Source organism: Humulus lupulus, chromosome X (genome assembly GCF_963169125.1).
Source record: "Humulus lupulus chromosome X, drHumLupu1.1, whole genome shotgun sequence".
Lineage (NCBI taxonomy): Eukaryota > Viridiplantae > Streptophyta > Magnoliopsida > Rosales > Cannabaceae > Humulus > Humulus lupulus.
Window position 1 is genome coordinate 184906737 of NC_084802.1, and position 17380 is coordinate 184924116.

The 17380-nt window shown below is 34.7% G+C and overlaps 3 protein-coding genes and 1 non-coding gene across 6 annotated transcripts; 1 reads left to right on the top strand and 3 right to left on the bottom strand.

Annotated features, from left to right (window-relative positions):
- The first annotated feature begins 4146 nt into the window (after positions 1-4146).
- Positions 4147-7802, top strand: LOC133805357 (dolichyl-diphosphooligosaccharide--protein glycosyltransferase subunit 1A-like). Its single transcript, XM_062243515.1, has 10 exons — positions 4147-4374; positions 4478-4522; positions 4710-5344; positions 5424-5571; positions 5655-5831; positions 6022-6090; positions 6222-6311; positions 6624-6782; positions 6868-7092; positions 7289-7802. The coding sequence occupies exons 1-10, from the start codon at positions 4249-4251 to the stop codon at positions 7478-7480; spliced, it is 1866 nt and encodes a 621-aa protein (XP_062099499.1). The 5' UTR covers positions 4147-4248; the 3' UTR covers positions 7481-7802.
- A 504-nt stretch (positions 7803-8306) lies between these two features.
- LOC133805358 (peptidyl-prolyl cis-trans isomerase FKBP18, chloroplastic) lies at positions 8307-10127 on the bottom strand. Of its 3 annotated transcripts, none has more exons than XM_062243518.1 (6): positions 9778-10127; positions 9616-9689; positions 9434-9520; positions 8948-9097; positions 8735-8794; positions 8307-8653 (listed from the first exon to the last, which is right to left on the bottom strand). In XM_062243518.1, the coding sequence occupies exons 1-6, from the start codon at positions 10115-10117 to the stop codon at positions 8591-8593; spliced, it is 774 nt and encodes a 257-aa protein (XP_062099502.1). In that variant the 5' UTR covers positions 10118-10127; the 3' UTR covers positions 8307-8590. The 3 variants fall into 3 exon arrangements, with proteins under 3 accessions (XP_062099502.1, XP_062099501.1, XP_062099503.1); XM_062243517.1 differs by having other exon boundaries at positions 9775-10127; XM_062243519.1 differs by having other exon boundaries at positions 8460-8653; positions 8890-9097; positions 9775-10127.
- A 1514-nt stretch (positions 10128-11641) lies between these two features.
- Positions 11642-17007, bottom strand: LOC133805384 (MLO-like protein 9). The gene is made up of 15 exons (XM_062243557.1): positions 16369-17007; positions 15769-15826; positions 15424-15668; positions 15217-15333; positions 15053-15110; positions 14083-14171; positions 13913-13987; positions 13745-13833; positions 13584-13633; positions 13462-13502; positions 12817-12990; positions 12685-12720; positions 12529-12596; positions 12373-12433; positions 11642-12164 (listed from the first exon to the last, which is right to left on the bottom strand). Exons 1-15 carry the CDS (start codon positions 16498-16500, stop codon positions 11796-11798), a joined length of 1662 nt encoding a protein of 553 aa, XP_062099541.1. The 5' UTR covers positions 16501-17007; the 3' UTR covers positions 11642-11795.
- On the bottom strand, positions 16942-17013 carry TRNAD-GUC (transfer RNA aspartic acid (anticodon GUC)). Its single transcript has one exon. It is a non-coding gene; the product is annotated as a tRNA-Asp (tRNA).
- Between the last annotated feature and the right edge of the window lie 367 nt (positions 17014-17380).

The window sequence follows — 17380 nt, forward strand, 5'->3', positions numbered from 1 at the left end:
CATGTTGAGTCAGCTATTTATGGCAATAATGAAGAGCCTGAAGACTACATACATGAAGCATACCTGAAGAGTACATATGTGGACACTTACAAGCATGTGTTATACATGGTATAAGACCAGAGTGGTTTAAGACTAATCTTAAACCCTTTGCTTCACCACCCATAGTAATACAACCAGGGAGGCCAAAAAAATGTAGAATTAAGGAACTGGGTGAAGTTCTTGTTAGAGAAACTTATACATAATATTTATTTATTTTCATGTAGATCTAATATTAAACAAATTAATATGAGATAACATAGAACATGTTTCTAAAATTGAATTCAAAGAGAAACAATGATAAGAATACTTACAGTATACGCAGCGGAATGAATGAGTCATTCATTTAGTTTCTATAACCCTTGTATCCTTTCTGTCACAAAGTATTACTAAGAATCTGAACTGATATTCTATTATATTCACAGGCTTCCGAAGTATCCTTAGAATCACCTAGACTAGAGTGTGCAATTCTCAACACATGAGATAGATACAGAGAGAAGAAGATAAAAGAATAATAAGAGGCTTAGAAAATGACTTGGGTTTAGAGAGAATCTAAAACTATCAGAAAACCAATGATTAAACTTATAAAACATATGTTTTTTACTTTTCTCTAAGCACTCTGTAATGCCCCAAATTTCCTAATAAGGTTTAGGACCTTGATTATGAGGCCAGGATGGCCATAATTGATTTATTATGCTATTAAATGATTATATGCATGTGTTAGGTGTATTAAATATGCATGTGAACCCATTTCTGAGTAATTCAATGATTTTCATATTTTAGCCATTTCGGGCATATTTGACATATATGTCATATGTGTGTGGTGCTTTATTATTATTTGGTTATGCCAGGGTTACCCAACACGAAACGATCCTAGGAGGTAAGCTAGTGGGAAAGTCACAACAAGATTTATTCTTGACTCGGAGTGAGTCAAGGGGTATTTAGAGCATTACCGGGTTATTGGTTAATGGGAATAAATATTTGATGATAAATTGGGAGTTAGTAAGATCAGGGAGAAATTCTGGAGGTTTTGACTATTTTGTCCCCGGGGGTGTTTCCGGGACCTCGAGCGTTAGGATTTGTTTGAGGCTACTTAAGCTTGAAGTAACATTTTAAGAAATGAAAAGAATGTTCAGTGAGTTCTCTCTCCCTCTAAGTTCCATTTTCGTCTCCCGATCGCATTTTCGAAGGTAACTTGAGTTCTAGGACTCGGATTCAAGTGAGGATTGAGGCATAGCGATCCTAGGAAAGATTAGGAGCTTATTATCCAAAGGATTTGGTTGGGAAACAACTCAATCGGAGGTAATTCAAGTTTTAAGTTTTTTAAAGTTTTTAAGCTTAAATTGGACTTTGTGTTTTGGTGAGTTTTTGGTTGAATTGAAGCTTGGGTTTTATGGGCTTTGGATCATGGGGATGTTTGAGAACTTTGATTTTTGAGTTTGGAGATGTTTGGATAGGTTTTTCGAAGGTTTTAGAAAGGAGAAAACGAGGTTTTTAGGCTGGTGTGAGGTTGGGCCGAGGCCCTGTTCTAGGGTGCTGCGGCCCTAGCTTGATGAAGGTGGTGATAGGCTCTGTCAGGGGGGCGGGCCGCGGCATGGTCCATGGAGGGTCGCGGCCCTTAAGGCAAAAGTTTCCCATAATTGTGTTTTTGTGATGGGAACTTAACTCTGAGGGTCTGGGATCGATCCTACTGCCTAGTTGAGTGGGATTCGACGTCCCGGAGGCTTGGGTTGGGTTTAGAAGTATTTATTTACTCATTTTGATGATGTTTTATATTATGGTTGTGACTAGGTTTTCACTAGGGGCTTTGAATCAGGATCGTGCTTGTGGCTCATTTACTAGTAACCTGTGCTTGGACCAAATGTAAGAAAACTGCACCCTATGTGTATGACATGCATGGTTATTCTTGATGCATGTTGGATGTTTAAATGTAACATGCATGGTTATTGTTGAGACATGTCAAGTGATTAAATGTGTTGCACGAGAAACATGTGATTAGGGCATGCTATGAATATTGAATATGAGATTGTTCAGAGCGTGAGCCTCTGTGTTTATGCATGGTCCTAATTACGCTAGCAATGGTTAAGTAAGCATGCTGAATGCCTTATATTCGAATATTTGACATATGATATATGTTTGGTAGCATTGTGGCACCGAGTATTCAGGATCGACACTGGTCGTGTATTACTGACTTGAGAGTCAGAAACGGCATAAGCGTCATGAACGCAGAGCCGATAAAAGATTAGATCTAATCGACATCGGCATTAAATGATTCATATCGGGTATTAATGCTGGACCGACCCTAAGTTCGATGAAAATCATAAGCGCTTGTCTAGTCTAAGACTAGTTACTCAGAGCAAGGGCCAAAGGCCTAGGTGGCTGTTTTGTCACATGGCTGAGGGAGCGGAATCCCATGTTAGTGACTTGATGATTAGTTACTCATTTAAATGTACAGACCCCCTGATAGTGACTAGATGATTAGTCACTCGTTTAAAGGTACAGACCCCCTTGTTAGTGACTTGTTGATCAGTCACTCGTTCATTATTTGAACTTATTTGCCTGCTTGAATTGGGCTGTATTTGCTAGGCATGTGCCTTATGATTTGATGACATGTTATTACTGTTCATGAGCATATTAAGTTTTCTTGTTGGGCTTCGGCTCACGGGTGCTATGTGGTGCAGGTAAAGGCAAAAGAAAATTGGACCATCCTTGAGTTGGAGAGCTTAGGTGATGAAGTGTACATATGCAGTTGCTCAACCGCCACGGCCGAGGTTGGAAGGAGAGGAACTAGGGTTAACCGTGTTTTGCCGCTTAGATCGGCTGGTTGTAAATATTTTCTTGTAATAGACCTTTAAATTATATTTTTGGGATCCCAATGTATACAGTAAACGTTCTGGTGAAATGTTATATCTTAACCAAAATTTTTAATCCCTAAACCGCTAATCATACTTAGTTACATGTTTATGCCCAAATGACTCGATTAACGAGTTTAACACTATTTGCAATGTGCACCGTAACGGTCCCTGGAGTTTAGGGCGTTATACACTCATTTTATAAACTCAATTATGTCATTTAATTCAATTAAAAAATTAATAAAATAATAGCCAATTAACAGCCCTAGGTCGAAATTATCATGAGCTTTAGATCCGTGAAATTTCCCATTTGATTATAAGCCAATTAGACTTAAAATCAATGCATGTATTATTTTCTATTTATTTAATTAATTAAATAATTATTTAAATCCTTTATAAAATTAATTATTTATAATTTGAACCTTATTTTAAAGTTATTTATTAATTTAGATACTAATTTATCTTAATTAATAAATCTACCTTAATTTCTCTTTTCTTCTCTAAATTACACAACTTTGTGAAACTATCCAAAATTGACCTAGTCAACTTTGATAATTCTAATTGATAATTAAATCAATTAATTTAGACTATCGAGATGATTTTATCCAAGGTAAAATGGGGACCATGGACCTATGAAATCAAACTCCAATAAGTTATCATAAATCTAACAAATAAATTTACTAACGTATTAATTCCTCGTAACTCCACTAAAGACTTGGAATTGCAATATTGAATTTATAGAGCGTTCTATAACAAATATAGATACGCTATTAATTATCCATTGTTACAACCATAATTGTCACTCAATCCTCTATAGACGATCTACAATGAGATGAGACTAAAATATTGTTTTACCCTTCATTGTATTTTATCATTAAAACACTTAGTTCCTTGTAAATGATATTTCAGTAAACTAATTTAATTACTGAAATGAGATCTCTATCATTTAGCACCTGAACCAAATTAAAATGAAATTATCATTTCACTTCTTCATCAGAAGCTATAGAAGTTCAACTTTTTAATTAATTAAATAAAAAATTATTTTTTTAAGTGTTACGAAACAACACCTAAGAGTTTTATTATTTTAAATATTATCATACCATTCCGTTAGTAACAATTTTATACTATGGTTAAAGTCATATTACTTTTGGGGAAAAATAACTCAAAGGTAATTATTTTGGGGTAAAGTTTTATACTTGGCAAAAGTAAAGGGGTAATAGGATAATATGTCCTTTAAACGGGGTTTAGAGAAAAACAAAACAAAACAAAAACCTCGGCTTCCGAAGTCTCTGAAGTGAAGTATTCATATAGATTCATTGGTGTGTTGAACGTTGAGGCGTGGCTCACTGAGAATTGAGCGATGAGGATTCATAGGCAGGGCAGGGGTTTGAGGTTGGATCTGTTAGTGTTTATGTTCATCATTTCAGTCTCCTTTCTTTGTGGGACTGTACTCTCCGATCTCGTTCTGTCCAAGGTTGACCGACGCGTAAGTCTCTTACCACTCCCTATTAACGGTTTTGTTTTAGATCTATCGATATGCACTTTTAATGTTTGTTTAATTTCTTCATTTCAATTTTGCTGGGCCGCAGGTAGATTTGAGATCGCAAATTGTTCGTGTAATTTCCACACTCAAGGTACCCCATTTAATACTCTTTTACTTACCTTGTTAACAATTCTGAATGGGTTTTGTGAGATTTTGTAATGTTAAACTTTGTTTGGAATGAGTGTTAGTTAAAATGGATGCTGACCCTAAATCTGAAATGGGATTTTGAATATGATTTGAAGTGCTTACCTGTAAAAAAAAAAATCTGAACTTGGCAGGTGGAGAATGGAGGAACCAATTTGGTTTCGGAGGTTCTGTTGGCTTTCCCTGATAAACAGGCTAAACATTTGGCTTATTTGGGTGCCAACCCTACTGGTGGGAAGGGAAAAGCAAAAGATTTCACTAATAGTTTACCTGTCCAAGTTGCCCACCCTAAAGGCATGCCTTCTTCCTTGACATTTTATTCGGTGACTCTACAAAAGGGATTGGCTAAAGGGGAAAGCTTTACTCTTGATGTATTGGCTGTCTACTCCCATGCCTTGCAGCCATTTCCTGAGAAAATTTCTCAGGCTGAATTACAGCTCCTAGTCTTCCAAGATAGCTCTTACTTTCTCTCTCCATATGTTGTCAAGGTTCAATCAGTCAGTATTAAATTACCTGATGCTAGAATTGAATCGTATACAAAATTAGATAATACCAAGATTCATGGCTCAGAGATCAAGTATGGCCCCTATGAGAATCTTCCTCCCTTCTCGTACTCGCCTATTGTTGTTCATTATGAGAACAAGCAACCCTTTGCTGTTGCTCATGAGTTGGTGCGAGAGCTAGAGATTTCACACTGGGGTAATGTTCAGGTGACTGAGCATTACAATCTTCACCATGGAGGTGCCCAACTCAAGGGGGAATTTTCCAGGTTCGGTAATATTTTTTCTTGTAGTGATCGCATTGCTGGTGTTGGGATTTAATCTAACATCTACTCATTTTTGTTGCAGGCTTGATTACCAATCTAGACCTCATGTGAGAGGTGCATCTGCGTTTAGGCATCTTGTTGCAAAATTGCCTCCAAGAGCTCGCTCTGCTTATTATAGAGATGAGATTGGCAACATTTCAACTTCTCATTTATGGGGTGATTCCAAAAAGGTAGATACTTTTACTAAATATGAATTGATATTATGGAGTTCCCTTTTTTTTTAAATCTTACTCAATTCTTTTCCATAATTCAGACGGAACTAGAAATTGAGCCTAGGTATCCATTGTTTGGTGGTTGGAGAACTGCTTTTACCATCGGATATGGCTTGCCGCTTCATGACTTCTTATTTGAGTCACAGGGAAAACGCTTTCTTAACTTCACTTTTGGTTCCCCTATTAACGATCTTGTCGTTGATACTCTCATTGTGAAGGTTAGTGAAATGAAGACAGTTTGATGTTAGGTTTTAACTCTGTGCTCTCAAATAGCATAAGAAGGTGTTATATCAGAAAAGTGAATAGAATGTAGAACGCATTTATCTTTGAATCTGTTACTATGGTGTATTATGTAAATAATTTGATTAGCATAATAATAAGTATCTATGTTTGTGACTGGAACTACAGGTTGTTTTACCTGAGGGCTCTGGGGATATATCTGTGTCTACACCGTTTCCTGTGAAACAATCAAGTGAGGTATTACCAGACTATGATTGTCATTTTATATTTTCCTCCCATAACCTGTTTAATGTTGATATTATAATTTGGCTGTGTTTATTTTCTATTAAGTGAATGACGCTGTTATTGTTATGTTTATTATTCCGCAGACAAAAATCTCCCACTTGGATGTTGCTGGTAGACCTGTGGTTGTACTGGAAAAAACTAATATTGTGCCTGAGCATAATCAGTATTTCCAGGTAATAATACTGCTGTGCGTATTTAGTAGCAGGGCTTTGCTATAGTGATGATGGCACATGAATCAGATTTTCCTAAAACTTTTTCAAATAAGCAAAATTGTCTGTGTAAGGTGTTTCTAACTAGTAAAGAAATTTATTTATAGTCGCATGTGGCTCATCCACAATAGCTGATATTCTGATATGAATATAATTGTTTTTATTTTCCTTTTTTGGGGTTGGGATTGAGAGAGGTGCGTCTTCAACTTTAACTATACAAGAGAACATAGATAAGTTTGTGCGACTTTTACATTATCTTGCAATTTGTTTTTGCAGGTCTATTACAAGTTCAACAGCCTCGCCATGTTTAGGGAACCATTTATGTTGATTTCTGGTTTTCTCTTCCTATTTCTTACCGGTATTGTGTATATGCATGCGGACATGTCAATCTCGAAGTCATCTCCTTCTTATCTTGCCAAACTTCAGTGGGATGAGGTGAGTGGTCGTTCCATTCAGTATCTACTTAATAGTTTATGATCATTATTGGAAGAGTGCCAATTACGTGGGTGCGTTGTTTTAGGTGCGAGCTGCAGTTCAGCAGGTCCAAAATATTATCAGTCGTTGCATAACACTACATGATAAACTGGAAGCATCATTACACGATCTTTCAAGGACAGGGAATGTTCAAGCCTGCAAAGCAGCCCGAAAAGCTGTTGATGGTTCGTTGAAAGAGCTTACAAAAGAGCTGAAGCCATTGTTGGCTTCCCTGCAATCGTCACAGCAAGCTGCTCAGATATTGCCCAAGGTTTGCTTACTTTTATGTCTTCCATTCATTTCGTGTCTGAGTTTTCACTTGGAACAAGACTTTAGATGAAGGACCTGATTGTCAAAATTTCGTTCTCATTGTTCAATATGAATATTTTTTAGTGTATCGTGCTATGATACGCTCTGCTGCTAGAACCTGCCTTTTTAATTGTGGTTTTAAAATTTGGTTTAAATAGGTGGAGGACCTGATTGTCAAGGAGAAAGATTTACAAGAGAGATTGTTGGCAAAACACTCAACAGTTGTGGACTGCTATGAGAAAAAGTATGGAGGAAAGGAAATTGAGAACCGGGTTGCTCTACATCAGCAGAAAATCAGTGTCTTGAGGCAGGAGGTTGATGATCTTCTGGACTTTATCGACGAGATATAAGAATTCAACATAGAGAGAACTCTCCCTTGTAATCGAAGGAAAAGTGCAAGAATGATTACATGTTAACTTGTGAAATCCTCAAATATATCAGATAGGTAGTCGAATAGTAAAAACTAATTTCAATTGGTTCTTTGTTGGTTGTGTTTTTGACTTTCTATTAAGGTCTTCAGAGAACTACTGAGTTTTTTTTCAGTTTTTTTTTTTTACCTCTCTTTCTGTTCTCCTTAGGATTTTAGGAAGAGAAGAATACTACTCTGTTGTAGGATCCTTCGTACCATTTTGAAGAAAACAATCTATAATCTAATTATTATATTTCCACGAACATGATGGAGTTGAGTTTCAGCAGCAAATAATAAAATAAGGGGAATTTGAGGCTTAATTTTTAATTTTTTTTTTATGATTCAAAACTTAAACCATACATTTTGAACACTTTTGTACAAGGATATTTTCGTTTTAATCACAATTTTTTTTTTAAAAGCTAATTTTAGAACAAAAATGATGGCTTGCGATAGCCCCATGAAAATTTGATACCGTCAAAGCAATTCTAAAATAAAAATTTAATTTGACCACCGTTTTAACATCGTTAACAATCGTTTTGAGATCTAAATTCAAGTTTGTAAGATACCATTGTTGCATAAAATTTTAGTTGAGGCATAAAAATTAAAAAAATTAAAATTTTATGGTTTAGGTATTTTTGTTTTAGTGAGAGAAATTGAAGAGAGTGAGAAGTGAGAAGTACAGAGAGAGAGAGGGCTTAAGATGTGATGGGAGGATTAGTTTGGTTGTCATATTTTATAATTAGAAAGCATTATTAAAGCTTCATCTCTAATATAATTACTTGGAGCTATGAAAACTTGCACCAAATCCACTCTTAGTATGATATGTTTACAGTAAAATCCTCTCCAATCTCCATAGTTCAATTAAATTTGCTCTCTATGGTACAAATAGGGTTAGGGTGTCAACTATGTCGAGAAGACTATTATGCCAAGCACCCTACATATTTATGGTAAAATTCTCTCCATATTTCAATTAAATTTGCTCTTTACAAGATTGAAGAAAGAACAAAAAAAATGCAAAGAACTAAACTCATGGCATAGACAGAGATCACTTTCACTTGTCTTGAGTAGGGTTCACTTGAAGAAGCTCAATGTTTAGTTCAAAAGTAGCTCCAGGCTGCAAAAACAATCTCAGTAAGAAGTCATCATTCAAGTGAATAGAGATGAAGAAATGAGGAGGTGAAACAGAAGGGCTTACAGGGATCTCATTGCTCCCTTTATTGCCATAACCGAGCTCCGGTGGAACTATCACAGCTCGCTGCGAAAAGACATACATACATACAACAAACACACACAGATCATAAAGGAAGAAGAGAAAGAGCTCGTCCTAAGAATAATGCTAAGAGACATTACCAGTGTAGCTTAAAGCTACAGGTGCCCCGTTGCGATAAACAAGTATATGGTAGCTAACCTTGCCTCCTACTTTCATGCCCTGTGTAATGGTGTACAATGCTGGTGGAGGCTTAGGTGAAGCCTGTGCTGAGAATAGACCATTTGGATTATCAACATAATTACGCTTCCTCTCTTTCCCTGGTGGATCTCCTACTTTGAACTCGTATGGCTAGTTTTGCACATTACCAAAATTTTCAAGAGAAGAAAAAGGTAGCAATGCTTTACAAGAAAATACCAATAGAGAAGTTTAACATGTTACAATATGTGATGATACAGAGTTTAAGATTGCAAATGTTAGACAAATGAAACTAAATACTCAAAACTGGATGCATACAGTTTTTGCCTAAACAAAACTACTAAAAGAGCAAAACCCAGTTGAAAAAAAACTAGTAGAATTAAAATTATGCTATAGCAAAAACTTCTAAAGAGCAAAATCCAGTCTAATTTAGGAGAAAGAACTCAATACCAAAATGAGAGATTATAGCTACATAGATAGATAGATAACCTGGGCAATAGCACGATTCCCAGCCAAGAGTTTAGATTCTCGACTTGACAAAGCAGTGATCCCACGGTACAAGCAGTCAAAATGAACCTAATAATCAACAAATTAAGATGAAAGCTTTTTCACATACTTTTTTTACAACAACAACCCAACTCATAAAAAGCATCAATACAAATTATATGAACCTGAACAGTGGATCCATTCTCAGCAACTGGACCCTTCCCCTCAACCACATCATAATACTTCAATCCATTATCACCTTCAAAACACAAACCTTTGATCAAAATCAATTACAATTAAGATAGTAAAGAAAGAAAAACACAAAGGGTTATCAGTAGTAGTACTACTGGTTAGGTAATCTTCAGGAGGAATGGTCTTCCTGCTACGTCTCTCTCTGGCATCAGCTCCTCCCATGGGAAGGGTCAGAGAAAGGACTGAAGACATTGCAAGAATGGCACATCTTCTGGAAATGGAAATGGAAATGGGTATGGCTGTTGTTGAAACCACAACATGTTTTGGTTCCTCGCTTTCAAAATTACCAAAATTGAGTTTCACCATCCTTTGGTTCAGGCATCTTAGTGAAGAACAAGAAGAAGAAGAAGCAGCCATGGCCGTTGGAAGTTGGAACAATACACGAAGTGACCACCATACCAGAACAGACTTTGAGGTATTTATATCCCTATCCATATTACAATTTTTAACTACTTACCAAAATTACATGTTTTCATATATAATATTTTTTGAAGTGTTTTTTTCTTAATAAAATAAAATGATGTAATTTTGATAATTTAGTTAAATTCTCTCCTTGATTTCAAATATAAATATTATGAGTGTTTAGCTTATTTATTTATTATTTGTAATCTTAATTTTATTTTTCAATTTATTTTGGATATTTTTTTTTTAAATTAACTTTAGGTTTATATATCAGTTTTACGATTTTAAAAAAGAATTTATTTAAAAAATATGATTTTTTATTTATTTTTAATTTTAAAAAATGTGATATTTGTTTGTATTCAACATATACCATATATGTACTAAATATTATTAAAAAAAAGTAAAATAAGATATATATTTTTATTTATTGTGAAAATGATTTTTTTTATTAATTAAAAAATACTAGACATAATTTTTTTTAAAGGTTTATACCTTTTTGAATTGTGTGTTTTTTCCCATTACCTGTTTGGACCATGTGTTTTGTAAAATAGTTAAAATAGAACCCTAAACTCAATTTTGATGAAAAAAAAATTGAATATAACAACACAGATTTTAAGCAGAATGATTTTATTTTTGTTCTGAATTGTTAGTTTGGTAAATTATTTGTGATTTTAGTTGAAAAAACATTGACCAAAATTGAGTTTAGTGTTCTATTTTAACTATTTTACAAAACATAGGGTCCATAAAGTAATTTGTCAAAACACAGGGTCCAAACAAGTAATGGGAAAAAACACAGGGTCCAAAAAGGTATAAACCATTTTTTTAATATATTAGATAAGGTATAAAAGATGATTTTAAAAATGGATACTGACCAACTAAGTATGGAAACGGGGCGGGTAATTGGCAGGGATGCTCCCCCGTCCCCATTCATGTTAACCATTTTTATCCTCATCCCCACCCTTATCCCCGTGGATACCCATTTATTTAAAAAAATAAAATAAACAAAGGTAGATTATCTAAAATTAATATATATTACACTATATTAATCACTCAAAATATTAAATATATCCAAAATAAAATTAAAAATATTTTAAAAGTTACTAATATACTAAAAAATCACATAAAAAACATGTAAAATAAATAAAAAAATGTTATAAAATAAATAAAAAATTAAACAGAGTCCTGTAGGGGCAAAGACTGCTATCCCCGTCCCTATCCTGTTTAACATTCGGGGTTTGAAAATAGTCCCCATCCCGGCCCCATTCTCCATTTAGGCAGGGAATCCCCGCGGGAAATTTTTCCCGCAAAAAAAATTTCCATCCCTACGACCAACCTAAGGGGTTGGCTTAGTGGCAAAGGGTCTTACTTAGAATGTGTGGTTAGGCCCAAAACAATACCAACCTAAAAGACACTTATATATAATCATTTCTACCAAAAAGAATAATAAACATTATAATAATTTTTTTTAAATTCCCATTTCTCTTTCTCTATAACAAACTTTTTTCAAAAAAAAAAACAAAAAACAAAATTGCCTTGTATTAATTTAAAAGAAAAACACAAGGAAAGGAATCTCTTAAATAACCAACATTTCAAGTATATACAGAACATGTGGTCTATCCCTAGTTTTATCAACCAAAAAAAAAACTGAATAAATAGATGTATAAAAGTGATATTACAACAACAACAACAAAAACAGAGATAACATATAATCTTATAGAAGATCAGCATGGCTATAAAAGGCATTATTATTATTATCATTAGTGTTATTGTTAGTATTATTAGTACTAATACTACTGGTATTGGTATTGGTATTGGAAGGAGAATGATGATGTTGGTGAATATCGACAGCGGCCGTGATGTTGGCAGCATCATCAGGCTGAGACACAGCTCTTTTATGCTTGTTGTTGTTGTTGTTGTTGTACATGGGAGAATGCAGAGGTGAATCTCCAGGGCTTCCTCCCAATACCCTTGTTGGAGACCTCGCCTTCTCATCCTTCTTTTTCACTGCCTTTTTGTGCCACTGCTTTAGTGCCTTTGATGTTTGTTCATCGAATATCGACCTCTTCATTGTGGATCCCATCTACACATACATTATACATTTCATTACTCACTTAGTTTGTTTGCTATACAACCAATCAAAACCACCTTTTGATGTTCTTTTGATGTTCTGAGTGTTTTTGACAGTGTGTTTAATGTGTTTGGAAATGCTACTTTTTGTAAAGAAATATCAAACGACATTAAAAGAAAAGAAATCTACTTTGCCAAATGACTCTATATTATATCTCTACCTGAGTCACCAGTGCATACAACGGTAGCGTCACATAGGCAGACACGAATTGGACCACTACCCTGTGTCATGTTTTATCATGTACTTTTGTAAGTAAGACCAAACAAAATGAAACAATAACACATGGTTTTTTGAGTTGATGAAAAGACATACATACCCGAGGGCAACTCTTAAGATTATGAGATTAAAATCATCATGAAAGCAAGATCTCAATCCAAACTCATACTGCAAAATTCATGAGTTAAGAGGCAAATATATCTATATATGTGTGTATGTAAATGAAAAGGGTGGTGTTGGGAGATTAGTTGATTACCCATATCCAAAAGAAATATGTTATCTCGAATGCGTTCTGGACAAACAAGAGTAACAATGAATCAGCTCTAAACCCAAAGATGGTGTTTGGAAAGTTGGATTAAATTGGATAGAATGAGATAATTTTTAGAACCTGAAACAAGACAAAATGGATGAGATGGAGAATCAATCGAGGCCAACTAAACCAAAAATGTCCATCTGAAACTTGCACCAGAGGTATCCCTTGAACTACAGCATGTCTTTCTTGGATTTCAAGTGCCATTTGTGTTATAATTCCTTGAAGCTTTGTTCCAACTGCTAAGGTCACCTTCAACCAATGCAACCCACACTTCACAAACCATTTCTCACACATATTTCTATTTCTATAGGGCAGTGCTACACAATCCAAGAATAAGCCCATCACAAGCGAGATGAATCATTTTTCTGTCACTAGGTATTGTATTAAAAATTTGATTACATATCCATATAATCAAACTTTTGACACAACGTCCTACAAAAAGAATAACCCTTTGACCCATGATGGGCTCAACATCTAATTACAGAGCATTTTTCATTTCTATATATAGGACAGTGCTACATAGTCCGAGAACGAGCTTATCACGTGACAGATGAGTTTTTTTATTGGGTGTTGTGTCATGTGTTCTATGTTAAAACAATACCTAAAAAAGAAATAAAACACTCTCTAGCTCATGATGGACTCTTCCTAATACTACAAAATATTTTCCATTTCTATATATATCAAACCATAGATGTTTTATTTTCAGCAGAGGCTTCTTACCATTAGAGGCACCATGGACAACCAAAACATAGCCTGCCATCCTGAAAGTGATGAAAAAAAGAAAGTTAAAAAAGACACATAACATTAAAAAAGAAAAAAAAAAAACATAATAATATACTTACCATGTACATTGAGAAGTAGAAAGACCACTAATGAAGACCATAATACAGGGCTGCAGCATCATATGATGGCTCATGTAAGTTCATGACATCCAATTCCAAAGGAAAAGTGTTCAAATAAGGCTGCAAAATTCTTAACCAAAACAAGTTTGAGAAAAGCTTACGTTATTCCCACAACCACCTTAAAGTCATCTTCTAATGATCTTTTGATATACTTTTGGAAATTAAACTTGCTTCCAGGTGCTAAATGAACCTGTAATCAAGACTAACATATTGTACTCATCATTGTTATTTGATGATAAAAAATATGGGATAAGTTTGGAGAAACTCACAGTTACAAATCCATGTCTCATGGTCAAGTAATCGGCCTTACGAACAGACCTAATGAATTGTCGAAGAAAACACACCTGTGAAATTTAAACGTTGAAGAAAGCAAGTGATGAAGAAGTGTGATAGAAAATCAGTGAGTTGGACAAAACCGTCATGAGATGAGATTTCTTACAAAATAGAAGGTGAATGGATTTTTAGTCCAGAATCTCGTGTGATCTTTCACAAATGATGTCTCATGAGTAAGCCTGAATCTCATAGGATCTGTATAATAACAAAACAAAACAAAGTAAAACTGATAGACCCTATATAGGATCTATCTAATACAGCAGTAAACAAGAACCAAACAGAAAGAGGAAAAGGGATTATTTTTCACTAAAGTAAAAGAAAACATCCTGAGTATTAGAGAGATCCACAACTCTCCCCATGAGTTACTGCTAAATTCATTACAATCAACATGCTCCCTTCATTATTCTGTTACCTATATGCTATCAGTATCTGAGTCTATCATTACCAGCCACTCAAGTTTCACCTTGTCCTCAAGGTAAATATGGACTATTATTCACTAAACTAAAGGAGAACACTTTCGGTATTTGAGAGACCAAGAACTCTCCCGAGAACTACTGCTCAATTCATTACAATCAAATATGCTCCCCTTACTCTTCCTACTCTCCTATATATGCTATATTCCAACCCATCTGCAAACCTCAATACAATGATCCATATACCCCTCTATTACCTATATGCTATCAATATGTCTATCATTACCGTCAGCTCGAGTTTCACCTAGTCCTCAAGGTATGGTCTATCAATACAACAGTAGGCAAGAACCAGACAGGAAGAGAAATATGAACTATTATTCACTAACCTAAAAGAAAACACTTAGGGTATTTGAGAGACTTAGAACTCTCCTGTGAACTACTGCTCAATTCATTACAATCAACATGCTCCCCTCAGTAAACAAGAAAACACTTTGGGTATTCGAGAGACACTGGACTCTCCCAAAAGCTACCACTCAATTCATTACAATCAACATCCACTGTCCTCACTACAATTAACCATATGCCACTTAATTACCTACATGTTACCAATATCATAGTCTATCAAAAACAAAAAGAGAGATTTCTGATAATGCAATAAAATACCATTCATGTATTCTTGATGATGAGCAGTCTCTTGTTCCCACTCTTTCCAACCTCGAATCTGCATGAAAGAAACAAATGAGTTGATCTTCAGCATCAAGTGGAAGAAGAGAATAATCATAATTTTATAAAAAAAAGTATGATAGAAATAGTTGAATCATCATCACCTTTAATCTTCCAAGTGCCATGGTTATGGCACTGTAAATAACATGAAACACTGCTAAAAAGAATATGAAGATGTGCAACTGATGTAACGCATTTAGAGATATAAGTGGCACATACCCCTATTATCAAAACACCAAAAATCAGTTCATCAAAAAAAGTCTTTAGCTGATCATCACAGTAGTCTACATTCAGATTCCAAACATACTTACCGGTTTGCAACCAGCACCTACGCTACCAGCAGCTAAATATCTACGTTCAAACCACAAAAGCTTTCGATGGTGTTCATGTTCGCCACCTTTGGCTTCTGGCTCATGCCCTGATTCATAGCTATGGTCGCTAGAAGTCAAAGGGCAGGGCAACATAATCTCAGAACTATGCATGGGAACACAAATCCTAGCTATGTAGTTTTGCCCAAAAGTCATAATCAGAGAAATGAATCCTAGAACCATCAACTCTGCAGGATTAAAGATTTAAACACAACTTTAGTAGTGATCAAACTCCAAGAAGAACCAAAACCCAAATATTTATGTTCATAGGTTGAATGGTATTGTTACCTCCTTTCACTTTCTGAAGAGCTTCAAACAAAGCGTTCTTTTTTCTTTCTTGAAACCACTACAACACAAACCAAATCATGTCACTTTGTAAAATAGTTTTTTTTTTATATAATTATTTTTGCAAAGTAGCATTCTTGATAGGTGTTGAGTGAATACAATGTCATTTTACACTAAAAAACAATGACAAATTACCGAACAAAACAGTATTCTCATTGGATCGAATGCAAAATCAAGATCAATTTGACAGAACAATTCTTATACTAAACAATCCTAACAATACAAACCAGAAATTTGAATCATGAGTTTGGCTAGATATTCTCGATAGGTGTTCGACAGGCTATCAAGTGTCAAACATGTCAGAAAGGCTTCTTTACAAAAAATTATGAAAAGAATGTTATTTTATAAAAATTCACTAAAAAAAGGTTAATTGAATGCAAAATCTAGATCAAAATGACAGAACATAATCTTATACTAATCAATCCCAACAATACAAAAAATTAATTTAGATCACAAGTTTGAAACAGAACAACCCCATTGCATGCATGAATTAGAAAAAGAAAAAGAAAAAAACATTATTGGGTTAAGCATAATATTGCTTACTTCTCCGACCATATGAAGAACTTTCTCCAAAATAATAGAAATCACAATGATGACGGCACAAACAGAGGCCACAGCCCACGTTGGTGTCTGATCAAGCTCCCTTGCGGTACTAGATCCTTCTCCACCTGCCATTTCCAATCCAACCCAAGCTCCTGTCCTTTCAAGTTAAACCACGACAAACCCAGATAACAAAATAACCAAAAAAATCATCAACCTTAGCTCAATCGTTGATGGTTAATGTATTAAGGGTCATAGAAAGAGAAGAAGAGAAAACGGTTAAAAACGGTTAAGTAGTATTTTGGGTCTATTTCTTTTCCTCGTAACGGTAAGGAATGTTGCCGAGGATGTTCAACGAGTGGGGATTGGTGTTCGAGATAGGCCATGTTTGAGGTGCCAACGCTGAACTCGTTAACCAGAGTATTGATAGGGATTATTGCCTAAATAAGTCTGAGGTCCAAATAATTTAATCCCAAAAATAATTCTTTGAGATAAAATAGGAAAAGGGCTCCCGCCATTTGTAACGGCAGAAAGGTCTGAGTTAAGAAAAACAAAAAAACACAAAAACACAAAAATCGCCGTTGCCGGGGATCGAACCCGGGTCACCCGCGTGACAGGCGGGAATACTTACCACTATACTACAACGACATTGTTGAGAAATACCACTCGTATAATTTTCTTATATATAACATAACAACATTAATACAATAATTGGCCGAAATCTATTATGGTATAATTTCAAAGATAAATTTTTTTATATTTATACTAGGTACTTTTATTTTGGTTTTCTATTTTTTAAGATGCCAATTTTTTTTTTTTCAAAAATACTACCTTAAATTTTTGGAATATATATTTATAAAAATACGACGTTAATAAAATAACTAAGCAACAACTAAAAAATAACAATAACACAACAACAAAACATTAATTCTATTTTTTTTTAAATTATAATGTATTTACAAATAAATAGACAACAACACAATAATAAAATAACTGTAAATAAACTTAAACAATA